Here is a 16,356-nt window from a genome sequence, read left to right as displayed (position 1 = left end):
TCATCCTATGGGTCTACCTTACAATATGAAGCACCTTGAGACGACTGTTGTTGTGATTTGGCGCTGTATGAATTGAATTGAATTGAATTGAATTGAATTGAATTGAATTGAATTGAATTGAATTGAATTGAATTGAATTGAATTGAATTGCAGCTCAGGCTTTGTACATGCAAATAAATGATACTCACAGCTGACCACATGGAAAGTAGATGCTGTTTATCAGATCCCATTTATACTTCTCTGGTCTCCCCCAATGTGTCTGCACTCCAATCCAAAAAATGCAATCACTATGCCAGCCAAACCAATGGAGAAACTGCTCAGCAGAAGCTCCCTGACCCCCTGAAGGTGTGCTGAGACGAAGTCCGGAATGGTCAGGCCCCACCATATCTTAAAGACCTCATTATAACATATTATCCCAAAATAGCACACCAGGGTCAGAGTGCAGGCTTACTTTTCGTTCTTTCTCCTTTGGTCACCTCATTTTCTTCTTTCTTAAAGGGCCATTCCAGCATATTGTGTTTACTCAGGGTACTCATAAGTATTAGATTAAACAAAAGGCTATGACATTTAAAGCAACACACACAGAAATATCAGAAGTTTTATCTTTCACAGGTTTTCAGCTAAATACATGGAAACAAATTAAGTGTTTTTGCCATAGACTGCCTAATAACAAAGTGCCTAAAGATACCATTTAAAATGGGCTTTTTGCAAAGTTGTCCCTTGTGTGTAGACACAGCACTGTTTCATTTCTTGAGTTTGCTGTCTTTTTTATGCTTGAATGTTTCTCAGGTCAGCATTAAGTGGTTCAACAAACAGATAAGTTTGTTGAAAGAGCGAAAGGTCCAAAGAAAAACTTTGAAAGACCTTCATAAAGCCTGGAGAAGTTTCTCAGAAACACTTTAAAAAAACCAACAAGAAAGTCGTGCTCCTTGGAAGCAAATTAAAAAGAAATGCACAACACTTTAAGATTTTTTTTCTGGAGCCCTCAGTTGATTAAAAACAAGGAAAATTAGGATTAGTAGCTAAAGTGACAAGAACAGCAACTGCAAAGCACTCCACTACATAGCCCTCAAATGAATTTTACCTTTAGTATGTTGTATATATATATATATATATATATACACACACACATACACACACACATACACACACATATATATTTATATAGTTTCTTAATAAAACCCACTCTTACTTTTTCATTTACAGATTCATTTACTTCTAACATTACTCAAATAGGCTATTTTTAGCTTAATTGTTATTGTACTGAAGATTAATTTGAGGGATCAGGTGGGACGCACTGACTGATTGTTTTTTTGTTTTTGTTTTTTTCCTGCTTGATTATGGTCATATTATTTCTATCCATTTGACCCCTTTTAACTTTCTATTGTGACTTGTAGGAATAAACTGTGTTTATAACAAACAGAAGATAGCAGCTTTGTATTATGTGGTAAGAAATGTATTATGTTCATTGTGTCAAGGCTATGCTGCAAGGACTGGTTGCCTGTGATCTTTGCTTGGGTTTCTATATAGCAGTTGCAGTGTCTGGATATTCTAACACTAAACACTTTGTTTTCAAGATTTTCCACAAGGTGCGATGCTCAATTGACAGAGATAGAAGTATTGTATTGTACTGAATCTTTATTTTGAACATGTTAAAATAGTATAACAACAACAAAAGAGGGAAAAAGACAAAGCAAACAAAAGGAAAACAAAGCAATAATAATTATAACTTACATGTTCAAAAAGGAGAAGGAAGAAGCATCAGCTTATTTAATCCCACCACATATCCACTATTTATTAACTAACAGTCTGCACTTTTTATTTTCTGTCCATCAGAAGTCTCTAGCTATAGGTGAAATCACATTAATTGTTCTATTTATTTCCTCTAATGTGAAGCAGCCTACCTCCAGTGGGCCATAGCAAGTGTGCAACCCACAAACATCCAGCCTAGTATGCTAAGCAGTAGCCCCAGGATCTGACCCGGTCTACTTCACATCCCTTTCATTTGGTAAATATATGCAATACACCAGCAATGATAAGAATGCAATTTATACCACATATTAAAATCTTGAAGCATCTGACTGCTTGGTCATCACATGCTCTGAAGTTTTTTTATACCTAATAATTGATATTTGTTCAAATATAAGAGTTTTTGACATATGGTGCAATCTCACTCCCTAAAGTGCCTGACATGGAGGTTTGTGCCCTGCTTCTATGGCTGTTCCTGCCACTCCTCTCTTCTGACAGACTTGATAGGCTAGACTTTGAAGAGAGGCCAGACTGTGACCCAGATCCTGATCTTGATCCTAAATCTGTCTTCAGCTCAAACCTTTCAGACCTTTCTGACTGGGTGGAACGCCCTGACTTGGTCGTGCGTCTGGATCTTGAGGCAATGCTAGATAAATCTGAGCCCTCCGACCTTGATAATAGCTCAGAAATAGAGGACAGTTTGGTCTTGGATGTGATCTCCGACACTGTGGACAGAGATGTGGTGGACTTGTTTTGCAATGGGTCTGGCAATCCCTTGACAACCACCCTAAGGAAGGAGATGCACATTATTGTCAAACATGACAGTTACATGTTCCACTAAGCAAGACGTAATAAAAAAAAAAAAACACACATGTTTTTAATTATTATTTATTATTATTATTTGCCTTCTTTCAAGTCATGCACATTTACTTTCGATTATTCATCCTGGCTCTTCATGGCACTTCTACTACTTTTGGTCATTTAGGCTTCTGCCTCGGGGTTTTGGCATACCTGCTCATTATTTTAAATGGCATGTCCTTTTTCTGTCTTCATCATTCTTCTGTTTTCAGTGCTCTAAACATTTAGCACAACTCTTCAGGTTTTGGGGGTACCAGCATTGTTAATCGTTAGCGGGAGTAGTCCTGAGTTTCTGATGTTTCCTGTCCTTCACAGGAATGATTCAAGCATGGTTCTTATAAGGTCACGTGGATCTCTGTATTATCTGCTATTTTAGCAGCATCTCCTTGGCCTCTATACAGTAACTCTTTCCATTAACATCTTGGAAAAGTCCTGCATTTAGAATTGGTAATAGCTCTATCTCTGCTGTTTCATTTCAAAGATCTTCACTAAATAGGTTGGTAGGTGCTGCTCTATCAGCCTTACAAGCCTTTCTTTCCACCCTCAGTCGTGTAGCGCCAAACACATCAAAGTTGCCTAGGAGGCTTAATGTTGTAAGGTAAGTCCTTATAATTCAAAACAGCTTTCCTTCCACTCATCTCCAAATCATTTGCACATCTTCTGCCTTACTTTTCTAAGTCACCAAGTCTAAATTCAGTCGGCATCGAGCTGGTGGTGGTATAAAAGTCTTACTCTTACTCCCACTCCTAACTCTTTGCCTCATTATGTTCTGTGTGCTCTCTACTGGCCTACAGCAGCACAAGCCTTAATGCAGCGTCTTCTCTCCACTGTTCCTTGCAACTCTCAGCCTTTCGTAGCCTTTTTTTCTCTCTGTGGGCCATCAGCGGCCCCGAGCATTATTGTAGGCTCTTCTCTCCTGTGCTGCAACTTTCAGCCTTTGTAGCCTTTCTATTCTGTCAGTTATCAGAAGCCCTGTGCCAACGCTGCTCTTACCGCTTGCATTTTCAGTCTTTGCAGGTTCTCTGTTCTGTCAGCTATCTGCAGCCCAGGGCCTTAACCCAAGCTCAACCTCTCTGGCCTTTGATATCCCTCAGTTTTCCCTTCCAATCAAATGGCAAACATAGCCTGCCATTGGAGGGCCACTGCCACCCAGAACTCATGCTGGTATTTTGGGTGGTCTGTTGTTGTTGCTCTTCTCTGTGCTTATGCTTCCTATGCCTTGCCATGCCATGCATTACTCCTTACATGCATAGGTTTCCTTTCCCATGGGCCAGAACTCTGCTGCAGTAAGATCTTTTTTTCTTTTGGGATCCTGCTCTATCCCCTTTCACAGCTGGGGTTCTGTTCTGCCAAGACGGACCATTGTAGTCTAATCATGTAATACCCCTATCTAATTTCTGTTCATTAATAAATTACGTTCATTCTTTCAAATAATCTCTCTTTATTGAAATAAGCTTCTAAGTTCTTTAAGGACAATCTATGGTCTCTCATCTGTCTGCTCCCAGGTTCTGCTGGCTAAATTAAAGCTTTATCACTCCAACTTTACCATGTTGTCAAGGTGTTTGTCATCACTGGCCTAGTCCAGTAACACTCTCCTGGCTTTCTCCAAGCCAATCAGCACTCATGCTGTGTAGTTTAAATCTCATTCTCATTCTCCCTTTCTGTTCCGCCAAGACGGGCCATTGTAGACAAACCGCCAAATTTGTCATTTGTCGTGTTCATTCTTTCAAATGATCTCTCCTTATTGAACTACCCTTACCAAATACCAGATTTGACAAAGAGGGGCAGGTCTAGGGATGGGTATCGAAACCCGGGTCTTGTTGAGAACCGGTTCCCACTGTTTCAATTCCTTGTAATTGTTTGGCATTTTTGCAAACAATTCCCTTATCGATTTCAGTCACCCCGCATGACCTGGCAGGAAACACGGCGCCTAAGCGGCTCAAACACTCAAAAGTTTGGTTATACTTTATAAGAACGGATGACAGCAGGGCAACTTGCAATACTTGCAAAGTAGATATTTCATTTAAGGGAGGAAACACTACAAAGATGCAAAAGCATTTGCTCACAAAACAAGCGATGACCTTAAATGAATGTCGTGTTTTTAATTCCGCTCTGGACTCGTGAATCTCAACCCAGCAGCAGCGGTAACGTTTGCACGTCCTCTCCCGTAAATAATCAACTAACAGTGCATATTATGTTAGCGCGATCTGCCTTATTACAAAACCTGCCATTACTGTGCGCTGCATTTAGGTGACCATGAGGCTCAGATGCTGGCAGTTCTCGCTGCAGTCTACCGGTAGCGTCTCCTTTCAGGCCAGGATAGACGAATGTCACCGAGCAGTGACTAAGTTTGTGGTAAAAGGCTTGCACCCATTTGCCACAGTATATCCCTCTGATTTTCGGTAAGTGAATGTGTTTAATTGTAGGCAGGGACATTACTGGATATTCTTGTGTATTTACTACTGAATAATTTATGTTAAACTTTGTTATTGCTACAGAAGAATATTTATTTTATTATTTTACATTTACAATTTTTTTTCCTGGGGACCCTGTGACACCCATTGAAGAGCCGTAGGCTGTGGATCTCTAAAGATCTCACTGTTGGGTTTGTAAGGCCACGTTACTCCTAAATTTCTATCTTGTTCAAGAGAAGATATAAAACACAGTTCTAAGCTAATCAACCTTAGTGTTCTCCTTTTTTTTTTTAAATTGATAAGAGAATCGATAAAGAATCGAACCGTTAAACAGAATTGAAAATGGAATCAGAATCGTGAAAATCTTATCAATTCCCATCCCTAGACAGGTCTGACTGTGTAACAAGTTGTTTGCCATTAAGTGTGTTGATTCATAACACAAATGATCCTCAATTTTGACAAAGTTGCAAAATAGACATATATTATTAAGACTTAAAATTAGTGATTGAGCCCATACACTTGGCGTTTTCCCATAGACTTATACAGGACTTCTTTTTGCAACCATCATTTTTACAACCATTTAGTGGCCTTCAGATAGAAAGCATTGGCCTCATTTTTCCTACCTGGAAGCTACATTTCTCTTCTATACTGTCCAAGCACTTACTTTTTCTCTCCTCCACAGAGCGGTGTGCACACTGACCATAGATAAAAGGCACCACCAGTGATGTGAAAGGCTGAACCCACCCAGCCAAGAAATATTGGGGTGCCAAGGTTAAACCTGTTGGTTGCAAACCAGAGAGATGCTGAGATCATAATTTAAAAATTTCAGTTTTTTTCAATGTAGGGTAACATTTATTCTGTGTAGCCATGGTTACTTACTGGAGTCCAGTGGGACCAGGGTCAATATGTATTGCATAGACATACTGTGCATAGACACCATACCCAGATGTGGACAGCACTCCTGAATGCAAATCAAGTTAAAAAAAAATAGAGTCAAAAGTTACGCTGGCTGCAATGCATATTGCATATGCAACATGTGTTTGTATGCATAAGATATATAATACATTTTGGGGTCAGCTTGAAAGAAAGGCAGATGTGAAATGTAATCTAAGAGTCATAGCTGCAAAATTATAAGACATTTTGTCAGTTTTCAACCAATAACTCATTAATTGACCTTTAAGACCTTGGTCGATTTGGGCCATGTTTTAATGGATTGTTTGATGATGACCCCACTCTACATCCCTACAACGTTTCATCAGAATTCATTCAGAATTGTTCAAGTTATCATATTTACAGACAGAAGGAATCTCATGCATCCTACCAAAATCATAACTGCCTGGCAGATGTAAAAACTTGAATATTCTGGCAATTATTTCATGGTTCAGTGGTAAATGCTTCAAAAAGGATATTAAGTTACTGTGCTGAATGTCAACAGTAAGTTACCTTTATCCAGCCTTGACACAAATTAACCAGCAAAATCCATGAGCAGACAATGAATAGAACTTAAGTACACAAAGCCATCCCTTTGTGTACTTTTAGAAGCCATCCCTTCTAAAAGAGTGATAATATGGTATTCACACCCAATGATTTTATAGTAGTTAGACATTTACCACTGATGATGTGGCAACATCCACCAATGTAGATCTTCTTGTATTTTGATTGTACTTTTCCTCCAATGTAGGTGCACTCCATACCCAGCAGACTAAGTACAAACCCCAGCATGCCTACAGAAAGAGCCGACATCAAAAGGGCTCTCACTATTTGGACATAGTCTAGAGTGACAATAAAGGACAGACAAAGGTTTATATAAACATTCTTGATTTGCAAATGAGAATAAATACAGCTTGAATACTGAATATGTTGACATACCTTCCACAGACCAGAGTACAGGAAAATCCTTACAGTTGGTGACAGCAGTTGAGTCTGTAAAACAAGATCTCCACAGACTAGTCCAGTGCCAGGCTACCTTGATGACAGCCGAACCTCCCATGCCCCCAACGGAGGCAATCTTCCAGCCCTCCATTGCCATAGTGCAGGCCACAAAGATCCAACCCAGTACCGTCATCAGGAACCCCCAGATCTGAACCACTCGAATTTTCATTGCATGGATTGTTGTTGTTTCCTTTCTAGATTTCTGACCCAGAAGCTTTTGTTTATTTAAGCTTGAATCCTTTTTCACCCAACTGCAAACCACCAGTTTGTTGAGTTTCTTTTTTAATTTTTAAGATGGTAGTTGGTGATTCAAGCAGTCCTCGGTCTCCAAACTCAAACAAATGCTCTTCTCAGAGAGAAGTGAATATCATGTTTAAAAAAGGGGATGTGTGGTGTTGTTTTCCAGATATTTCTTTTTGCATGTCTGTGTGGGATAAAGCAGTAATGCAGGTCCTCATGGGCCTGAGATTGCTTACCTTAGCATGTATCTCAAATTACTGGAGACATCATATCCACTGTTTTCAGACAGCTTAAAAGAAGAAGGACCTATTTATAGCATGAGGCGTTTTCTTTTCTAATTCATAATTAATACTGAGATTTGTTTTTATATCAGGCTTTTTAAGTTCCCTCCATAATATAGCTAAAAAGCATGGAATTTAAAAACATCACAAAACCTTAAAATAATGAATAGGAAAGGTTACCTAATTAAAAGAGAGATTTTAGAATATTTCTTTACTTCTTCTGCATCTTCCACAACTGCTGGGGTCAAAAGGTACAATTTAAGGAAGGGTTGCCAGACTAAGGATGTAAAGGTCTAGCTTGATATTTTTTTCAATAATCCGATTGTTCAGTCTGACGTCACTAGCCGTGTCTGGACCTAAACTCCGCTGCAGGTCCATATATCAAACGATCACTATGGCATTACTGAGAGTTGAAAAACTGTCTAAAGTCTTTCATCTTTAATAAAATGATCAGCGTTCTGCTCTACCAGGTGTAACAATTGAGTTTAACATCCAGGCATCCATGAAAACTGAATTTATGACATTTAATGGAGTTAGAAGTTAGCAGGGAGTTAGCTCGCTAGCTTCTATCTAAATACAATATAGCATGTCAAAGAAGCTTGCAAGGAAAGCGTCTGGACTTCTTTAAGTTGCTTGAAGACGTTTCACCTCTCATCCGAGAAGCTTCTTCAGTTCTAAGGTCAAATGGTGGAGAGTCCCAGATATAAACCTAGTGGGAGAATCCCACTAGGTTTATCACACCTTGGCTCAGGCGATTAGAGGATCATTAGGGGGTCCTTTTGTCCCTCTGTGGGGGGATACTCCCACTAGGTTTATATCTGGGACACTCCACCATTTGACCACATGGCCTGTTGCATATGGAAAAGATATATATATATATTATAAAGTTTCTATCTGTCTTGTGTGAAACTTGTGTGAAAAACATACAAGAGTGAAAACAGATATATATAAAAAATTATATAAATGAAACTTGTATGTTTTGGATACTTACTAAAACAATATATGAAAGTGGCCACTTTCATGAGTAAATCATATAAGCCTTATATGATTCACTATATGAAGTAGGCCACATCTGATGCAAGTCTTTTATAAGTTTTTTCTATTTCTTTTCCATATGGGGTCCCACATAAATGATATTAATAAAGGAGAGTTGATGTAACAGGAATGAAACGCTAAAGAAACTAGGGACTGAATATACTAAAGGAGAAAAATATATAACAACAATATAAACACTAAAAAAACAAAACAAGAATCACTTAGAATCAACCTCAAAAACACACTGAGTCACACAAGTCATAACCACAACACTTCCATCCGTCTGTTTTCTTCCACTTACCTAATTCTGGGTTGGTTGGCTGCTGGAGCCTGTGCCAGCTGTTATAGGGAGTGAGGCAGATCTCCAGTCTATCTCAGGTAGTCCCTACCAATAAGTCAAAAGATTGATAAACTGTCCCTTAAACTGATGCTATTCTGGCCCGCTGATTTTTGAAATAATAAAATCAGACTTTATGTATAAAAATTATAACAAGCAACGTATGAGATCACATTGCTTGATATTTCAACTAAAAGAGTGACCTTTACAAGTCTTCTTGAAATATGTAATAAAGCTGCTTGAAGCATTCTTCTCAATTTTGCCTCCGGCATTTAAGCTGCTAGTTATTAGTAATTTTGCCAGGACCTCACTGTGTGGCGGGCTGCATAATTACAGCATAGCGTCTTTGTGCTGCTCTAATTAGACTTAAATCTGAGGTAATGAGAGTTCCGGGGAGTGATGAATGTTCTTTTAGTTCAGATGAAAGAGCTCTTTTTTTGTTCCAAAGTTCCCCCATCTTATATTAAAGTTATTGTTAGTGTGGTAGAGAAATATACTGATATTTTGGAGGCTGGGCAGCCTTAATATCTTTATGAAAGATGGTTTAAATTAGCTTTAAATTAGATTCCCAGCCATCAACCCTAAAGAGGCCCCTCCCCTTGTAGGTACTTAATAGGCCTAACGCCTGAGCCTGCAACTTTTACAATTCACTAGCCAAACTCTCCCAAATGTCCTCTCTCCTTTATATGGGCTTTCAGACATATACAGAAATGTATGTCACTTTGTTTCTTAAAACCTGCAGGATATTTGGACTGTACAGAAAAAATGAAAAAAAAAACTTAAAAAAACTTAAAAAAAAGAAAAACATACCAAACTGTATTAATTCTGCCAGTCCGCTGGTTTATAACCCACATAAAATTAGCATTGTGTGTTTTAGATGCTTCTGACAAATGCTAGTATACTAAAGCAGACATTAACATTAACACTGAGATCACAGCTACCCTATACTGTTTGCTGCTGTTTATTGAAATGGTGCAAAACCAACAATTCAAGTAGAACCTCCCAATATAAACCTATATGCATGTGCTGACCTTCCAAATACTAGATTCCTTCCTATCAGTTTTTTTCTGATATCTGGCATTAACAAGGCATTTTTTCCCCAGAGAACTGCTCCTCACTATATCTTTTCTCTTTTTCAGACCATTCGCTGTAAATCCTAGAAATGGTTTTGTGGTAAATCCCACTACACGAGAAATTCTTGAAATACTCAGACTGGCATGTCTAGCACCAACAGCAAACAACAATGCCATGTTCAAAGCCACCTAAAACACTATTTTTCCCCATTCTGATGTTTGAGCATTAGGTTGCTCCCATATGATTGGTTCACTTAACAAGCACATTGTGTACCTAATAAAGTGGGTGAAAAGTCTAAACCTTTGAAAGGTAGCACTGTTCCTCAGCTTAGTGTCAAAAAGCTACTGGCATGCTCACAAACTCTTTTTGGTTTTGTGTTGGTTTAAATATGTAAAATTAAATATGTATTTAATTTATATGAAGGATGAAAAAGGAGCAACATTAGAAGATTAGTCTAGAAATGTTTGAAAGAAAGTTGATGTTAGAATTCATTAAGTTTATCATTGGAAGAAATGTATTTTTAAATGAGCTATTCAGTTACTTCTTTTCAAGTTCTGAAGACTACCATAACTTAGATGACTGAATGATTCTCAGTCACAGACATTCAGGATACAACAGTTTCTTTTGAAATGTGTAGTTGTAATGATTTTAGTTTAGACAAAAGCTATTGCAAGCTGTTGATATTTGTCAACTTTTTTTTTTAAGAATTTCAAGAGAGTTCCAGCTAAAATCGCCTTGAGGCGACTTATGTTGTGATTTGGCGCTATATAAATAAAATTGAATTGAACTGAATTAAAATGTATTTATCATTTTAACACAGGAGACATACAACCACACAAAGCCACCCTTCTGCTGAGCCCTGGACACCTGACTATTTTTTCGCAGATGCAAAGCAGTGGAAAGCACATGACATCTACGCTCTGTCAGCTGGTTCAAGTATCTACCCTCTGGGCCAAGAGGTTTTGCGTAACATAGCCCAGGGTTCCTATATTCCTAGGTGGAGATGGATGGCTGATAAGACGGGAAACCTCCGGTTGGGCGTCCACATCTACATAAGCATCTCCGGGGTCAGATGTGACCTAGTTAGCCTTGGAGGTCAAACTAGTCTAGACTAGGAAAATTAGAAAAGCACTTCTTCCACCTATTATTTGGTTGTAGAGATGGTAAATTATACAAAGATAAAACTACTATAAGTTATGCAGGCTTTTAGGAAAAAGTACCAAAATGCTCATTTTTAACAAGAAGACATTTGTATCGTTGTGAGCTGGAGCAGTTAATTCATTTACTTAATTTATGGATCAGTCATAGTATGCCAATGGTTAGTTATAAAACATTTAAGAAAATGTAAGAAAACAAAAGGTTTCACTATCAATTTTTGACATGTTTTAACAATCCATAAGATGGTGAAAAAGCCAGTTTGTTAAAGGTGATTAAAGACGTTGAATGTCATGTTATGTCAAATTAAATGTCCTACTCTCAATGCTTATGTTTCATAATTAAGTTTATGACAGAAATGAGGCAGCCATATTTAAATCTGAACACTAAATCAAATGGATGCTGTCCTTGGTTTTAAATGATGAAATGTTGTTAAATTCTCAAATCAACTCGTGTAACAAGAGTCCAGTTTCACACATATGCATTTCTTCCAAACTGCCTCAATGGCTCCTGTGTTTCCTTGTTTGGCCTCTGGGCTGGCTTACTGGTCTTGTTGCATGTTGTCGGAAAAGATGCAGCTCCACTGTAGGAGTATTCAGCTCTGCAAAAGTCAAAACAGGAAATTTACATAGTAAAGGCTACAAAGCTCTGTTTCAAGCAAAACATTTTTTTTCTTACACCTTTCAACTTTCTTGTTATATTTAAGAAGTTCTACAACCATATTGAGTTTTTCATGCATTTCAAAAGAGTTCAAAGATAACCAAAGGGACTTAATCTATAGGATTTCATCAAACTGGTTAAGATATTTTTTCTCAAAGCTACAAATTCAGCTCCATTATGGAATAAATTATTTTAAAAATTGGTTGATCAGAGAAGTCATTAGGATTCCTCCACTGGGAACCATGAATTTAATGGAAATTTGGAAAATTTTAAACCGATCTTTGAAACCAAGCTTGCCATTCTTAGAAGCCTCTAGGTTGTCTGATTAAAACATGCACAGACAAACTTTCACGTAGTACCAGTAGCACATTTTTTTGGTTTATAATCACTACGATTACAAACTGACTGCCAATCAATACTAGGTGCCATTGCTGCTATTCACCGTATTCATACAGTGAGAACACTCTAATCAGCCTGATTGTTATCAAAAAGTGGGGAAAAAGAACTAGGATGTTTAAAAGAAAAAGGAACGAAAGAAAAAAAGTCTGTTTTTCTTTGCCCATCTCATGCAACACTTCTCAATAGCTCCCCTCAGTCAAGGTGACTTTAACTTCTAAAAGGTCCTTCTTATGCAACTGTAACAAAGGAAACATTCAGCTGGAGTAGCTAATCAACATAACGTACAATCATACAATTTACTTTGTAGGTTCAGCAATTATGCGGCAAGTTGCTGAGAGATTACTGGATGTTTTTGACTGGATTTGCCTGTCTATTGCAGTTAAAGTAATTACTTAAATTGCCCAATTGAGTTAGTAAATCAATCATGCAGTTTAGAGTGCATCCACATCAGATCCACTATGACCTTGCTGTTCATGTGGAATCACATTGTTCGCATTCTGTATATCTACAAAACCAAGCCACTTGCCTGATACTGAAGCCTTCAGACAGGCTGAGGCAGAAGATAAGTCCTCCTAAGATGCACAACACAGATCCAGCCCAGCCAATGAAGAGAGCGGCTCCCAGCTCAAACCTGCAAGGAAAAAAGAAAAGAAAATGAAAAAACCAAGATATTTCTGACTGGACTTCCTTTCATCTGATTATGTCTTTGATCCATGTGAAGGGAATCCTTTTACTTCTGGGCAACAAATAGGGGGTCAAAGAAGTCAGCTGTGATCCTGTGAGCATATATGGAGCATGCCGTCATGCAGCAGAGGCCTGTGGAAAGAAATAAGCAGATTACTACATCAAATTAAAAGGAACTAAGGTAATGTTCTTAGCTCAAGAAGAATTCAATCCACACATTATTTTCCATTAAATCCAGACATACATAGAATGGGATGGTTTTTACCACTAAGAATAAAGTGGAAGCCTGACAGGACAGTCAACCGAGCTTTAGTTGTCTTTGAGCCTCCTATTTTTGTGCACTTCATTCCTACCAAGGCAAGAATGGCACCAAAGAAACCCAGACTCACAGCAGCGATCATCAAACCCCGACACACCTGGATGTACGCTTAAAAAATGAAACAGAGAAGAGAGCTATACATTAGTTGGTTCCCTACTTTTTTGTTGCCCATGAATCGTAACAATAAACAGACTTACAAATGTGGAAAAAAAAGAATTGTTTTGTTCATATTGAACAGTTTGATGTATTCTTGTGTGAGGGAAATTTGAGATAAAGTTGCAAATAAATCACTTGGAATAAATTGGATTTCTGCACTGATTTTCATAATAAAGTTGGTCTACGATTAACACTGCAACTGCCCAATCACATTAATGTGATGTCATAACTTTGCAATGCGAGAACCAAAATTATGAATGCCTGTGTAATCTTTTCTTTTGTCAGCTTATACAATGTAAAAAAAAATCTTAATTACATCTGTTTTGCCTTTTTAAAAAAGATCTCTTCCAGGGTTACACGTGGTTTGCAAGTTGTCCACTATTAATAAGAGTCTTGAATGTCCTCTATTTGAAGACAGTTTGTCCTGATTTTAATAGATAAAAAGGAAGGTCTTTTGAAATGCTTTCCAGCTTGGTTCATTTGCTTACTTTTTGCAGAGTGGACTGTGAGGGAGTTAGTTTAAAGGTTACGTCTATACTTAAGAGTTGTATCAAGGTTGGAGCACATGCAGAAATAATAATGCTAATAATGGGCATAAATGTTGCATGAGTGTTGCAAATGACTCGTATGTGAAAAGTGTCTCAGATTGTGGCAAAAACTAAAAGATGATCAAAAATAAAATGTAAGTAAAACTAATTATTGCTAGCTTAATGTTTCATCAGGTAGAGAAAAATGCAATCATGATGTTTGATTGATGTGTAAATATCGACTTCTCACTTACAAGTTGACTGCACTTGAAATGTTATCATTTAGTGTTGTGTTAACATCTTGTTCTTGTAGAAATTTAAGAATTGTAGAATTTAAGTTGTAAAGTGTTTTAGTTACTTTGGGCTTTTTAAATGTATAGATGGTAAAAGATCTCTCCAACCCCTAGGAATGAAAACAGCAGTCTAAAGGACACTAAGATGGCCAGAAGTATTGCTTTCTTAACTTTGAAAAACTAATATCAAGTATCAAGTGACCTCTCTGTGACTGTATGGCTTTCTCAGATTGTTTTGATTGGACATATAAGGAGGGCTTAATAAGTAGTAGCTAGTTGCTTTAAATGTAGTGGCCATTTGTGGCCTCAAGGCTGAGGTAGAAAATGAAATATCAAGTTTCAAATACATTCTTTTTTCACAAATGAGGTCATTTATCTAAGAAGTACATCTGTCAGATGTGTGCTCACAGATTTGTGGTTATTTATTTAACTGTGTCTGTTTACTGATGTAAGAAATGTCGTCCCTTGTGACTGCAACACAACATTATATTATGAACTCACCATCCAAAGCCAGCATTGAAGGAAAGTCCTTGCAGTTTGACACACCAGTGGAATCTGTCACACATGTTTTCCACAAGTTGGACCAGAAGGTAGCTGTGGTAATGACCGTACCATCCACAGAAGATACCTTCCAGTAGTCTGTCGGCAGAGTAGATGACACCAAGATCCATCCAGAGATGGTCAGGAAAAAAGCAGTGATTTCTGTAGCCATGTTGCCCATTTTCCCTCTGACTTAAAGGTCTGGATTGGGACAAGTACAAGTTCTGTCTCTCAAAAAGTGGGAGTGTCGGTCTAGGACAGGTGCACCAGTGCTGGCAGTTCTGCAGAATTTAGTTTCTGCTTCTCCTGCTCAGCCTCTGACCAAGCATCACTCAAAGACACACCATTCTCCGATCCACATTCTGTAGTTTTATAGGGTATGGGGGCTGGGACTGACACACAAGTCATCACTCCACACGGTATGAAGAGAGGTTGCATGAGGATCTCCAGGAGAAGGAAGTCTTTAATTGGAAGGATCTGAAAAGGCAAGATGAGGAACACAGATAGAAGGGATGATGATGTGTGGTTTCAACAGTATGCCTCGGTTTTTCAACAACATGAACAAATAAGGGTGTAGAACATCAAAGAAACCCATTGGTACAGCTCTTTGGACTTAGAGTTTAAGAAATAAAGTCATAAAATTACAGAGAAAGTACTGGCAGGGGGGGAAAAAATCTGTTGAAATGCTGCAAATAAGCAGAAAACAGTTTAAAAACTGTTACTTTTAAGAATTCTATTACTTAATGTAATGCAAACAATGAGAAACATCTTTTCTGTCATGCAATATGTTATTTTTAGTGACTTACTTTATAGTAATATGATTGGACATGGTTGATATCTTTGTCATTGAAATGAGTGTAAAATTGATTAAAATACAGTTAAAAGTCTTCAATGTACGCCCTGTTTTTTCGGAAGTTACAATTTTCAAAACAACCCAGTGGGCAGAATTAGATACATTGAAAAGTTGGTTATAGCCCCCTAGGCTGTGATTGACATCCCTGTTTAGCAGCATTAGAGCACCATCAAGTGGCAGAAAAAACAAACACAGTTCCTCCTCTGAAAGAAATATTAGACTGTAGGGTTGATATTCATAATAGTAACCCTGGGTCTCTCTCTCTCATGCACATGCACACTCTTTCTACCTCATTGCCATGTGACAATGACAGGCTGCTGTGGGCTCAAGTGTTATAACAGCAGAATAAAACCTATGCTGAAGAAGTTTAGGAAATATTAAGAAATGCTAACAAGTATTTCAAAGTTCTGGTCAAAGTTTTGATAACCTAGTGTAATTTTTAGGATAAATATTTGTTATTTAATCAGGACAGCTAATCAAATTATGACTCTTTTATATGTGTGAATGTCACTGATGATGACAACAGAATAGCAGTACAAATAGGCACTGAGTCCTAGTGCTGTCTGATTAAACTGTGGTGGTTGTCGCTCTGTATTTTTTTTCCTGCCCAGCAATGATACACCTATTACATTTATTGATATCAGTTACATTTGTCAGTGGTATGATGGTTTAAGGACAGAACAGAATAGTTCAAACTGAAGCGAAATGCTTCCTTGGTCTCGCTCTGCAGTGTCTGTAGTGTGAAATGAAATATGGATGTATGAAAAGTACAGCAGAGTATGTTTGTCACAACTTAAATGTTCCCTTATATTTAATTGTCAATAAAACTCTCAATGTTTTGCTGGTAACA

At 37.9% G+C, this 16,356-nt stretch overlaps 2 protein-coding genes across 2 annotated transcripts in view; both read right to left on the bottom strand.

The window, feature by feature from the left end:
* The window catches only part of cldn10e (claudin 10e), a 7,644-nt gene extending 522 nt beyond the window's left edge, over positions 1-7,122 (bottom strand). The window contains exons 1-5 of the mRNA XM_013913626.1: positions 6,891-7,122; positions 6,632-6,793; positions 5,901-5,982; positions 5,686-5,799; positions 2,420-2,536 (exon numbers count right to left, since the gene is read on the bottom strand). Of these exons, the coding sequence (XP_013769080.1) occupies positions 2,420-2,536; positions 5,686-5,799; positions 5,901-5,982; positions 6,632-6,793; positions 6,891-7,122 (707 nt within the window). The remainder of the gene's footprint in view (positions 1-2,419; positions 2,537-5,685; positions 5,800-5,900; positions 5,983-6,631; positions 6,794-6,890) is intronic.
* A 4,424-nt stretch (positions 7,123-11,546) lies between these two features.
* cldn10a (claudin 10a) lies at positions 11,547-14,834 on the bottom strand. Its single transcript, XM_005744283.1, has 5 exons — positions 14,615-14,834; positions 13,084-13,245; positions 12,869-12,950; positions 12,661-12,765; positions 11,547-11,676 (listed from the first exon to the last, which is right to left on the bottom strand). The coding sequence occupies exons 1-5, from the start codon at positions 14,832-14,834 to the stop codon at positions 11,547-11,549; spliced, it is 699 nt and encodes a 232-aa protein (XP_005744340.1).
* Between the last annotated feature and the right edge of the window lie 1,522 nt (positions 14,835-16,356).

Source organism: Pundamilia nyererei, unplaced genomic scaffold (genome assembly GCF_000239375.1).
Source record: "Pundamilia nyererei isolate P.nyererei 1_Seehausen unplaced genomic scaffold, PunNye1.0 scaffold00141, whole genome shotgun sequence".
NCBI classification, from domain to species: Eukaryota; Metazoa; Chordata; class Actinopteri; order Cichliformes; family Cichlidae; genus Pundamilia; species Pundamilia nyererei.
This window is presented reverse-complemented; position numbering and strand designations above follow the sequence as displayed.